Genomic DNA, 1,198 nt, shown 5'->3' with positions numbered 1-1,198 from the left:
AAACAGAAGAAAAATGTAAAAGGCCCAAATTAGAAATCTTTGCATTTCAGTATACAAAGCTGGCTATCACAAAATTGTGCTCAAATGAGAAAAAAGTCACAACAAAATCATGAAACTGACAAACTTACCCTTGGCACCCTGCCTCAGACCAGAACGACGTGTCTCCTGTCTGCTGCACTTACTCTGATTGCTGGCAGACCTGAACAGACACCTCAGCGAGGAAGACAGAGGCCCACGAGCGCATGAAGATGCTTCACATGTCGTCAGGGAAACGCAAACTAGAACGAGACACCACCACGCCTGTTGGAACAGCCAAAATCCGAACTCGGACACCACCAGTGCTGGCGGGGACGCGGCATGGGGCAGCCGCTCTGGAGGACAGTTCGGCAGCTTCTTACAGAACTAAGCATGCTCTCACCCTGCGACCCCGCGGTCATGCGCCCTGGCGTCTCCCCAAAGGAGATGAAGACTGTCACACGAAGCCTGCACGTGGACGGTCACAGCGGCTCCACTCACAGCTGTTAAGACTGGGAAATGACCAAGATGTCCTTCGGTAGGTGTGGCCCTTGTGACCAGAGGCTGGGGCAGGGACCAAGGCTTCCGCAGGCCGCCGGCACAGCACGATCAGGGGCTGCCTCGGCTTCGTGGGGCCAGTGACAGCTGCCCAGAAACAAAACTGCCATGACAGGTACCCTCAGAGAAGCTCCTCGCCCCAGCCCTGAGGACATGTGGCCGGCCCTCAGGCCTCGTGAACTGGCCGTGAACTTCCCCGAAGCCCTCAGCACGCCCATTGTCCCCATTGTCCTCAGTGCTTCTGTCCAGTGTTCCCGCTGACGGGTGCTGCCACGCCCGATCTCAGCCACCCGCCCATCTCATCTGAGACAGCGCTCTACAAGCCCCGCCCAGGAAGACCTTCTCTTCCCCCCATCCCCCTGCATCCGTCACTGTCACAGCCTCTCATGCCGTGTGCCCCTCTGCGCGCCCAGAAACCCCCACGGGGACCTCGTCTCGGCTGCGCCTGAGGTGCTGTTCACACGCAGCTGCAACATAGCACTCGCGTTTGGTTGACCTCACGCTGCCTCTGAGGCGTGGCGGTCACTATCTCGTGTACAAGTGGGCAGATGGCTCAGAGATGTCTGGGCTTGTCCAGGCTTGAACACTGAGCAAAAGAAATGTTTGTCTGACTGAACCCAGAGTC

The 1,198-nt window shown here is 57.5% G+C and overlaps 1 protein-coding gene across 1 annotated transcript in view; it reads left to right on the top strand.

Moving 5' to 3' along the window:
* The first annotated feature begins 242 nt into the window (after positions 1-242).
* Positions 243-1,198, top strand: part of VIPR2 (vasoactive intestinal peptide receptor 2) — a 27,006-nt gene continuing 26,050 nt past the window's right edge. Inside the window, exon 1 of the mRNA XM_011380599.2 lies at positions 243-386. Coding sequence (XP_011378901.1) covers positions 243-386 — 144 coding nt within the window. The remainder of the gene's footprint in view (positions 387-1,198) is intronic.

Source organism: Pteropus vampyrus, unplaced genomic scaffold (assembly GCF_000151845.1).
Source record: "Pteropus vampyrus isolate Shadow unplaced genomic scaffold, Pvam_2.0 Scaffold396, whole genome shotgun sequence".
In the NCBI taxonomy this organism is placed as follows: domain Eukaryota; kingdom Metazoa; phylum Chordata; class Mammalia; order Chiroptera; family Pteropodidae; genus Pteropus; species Pteropus vampyrus.
The sequence above is the reverse complement of the archived record's forward strand: the minus strand, read 5'-3'. Positions and strand labels throughout refer to the sequence as shown.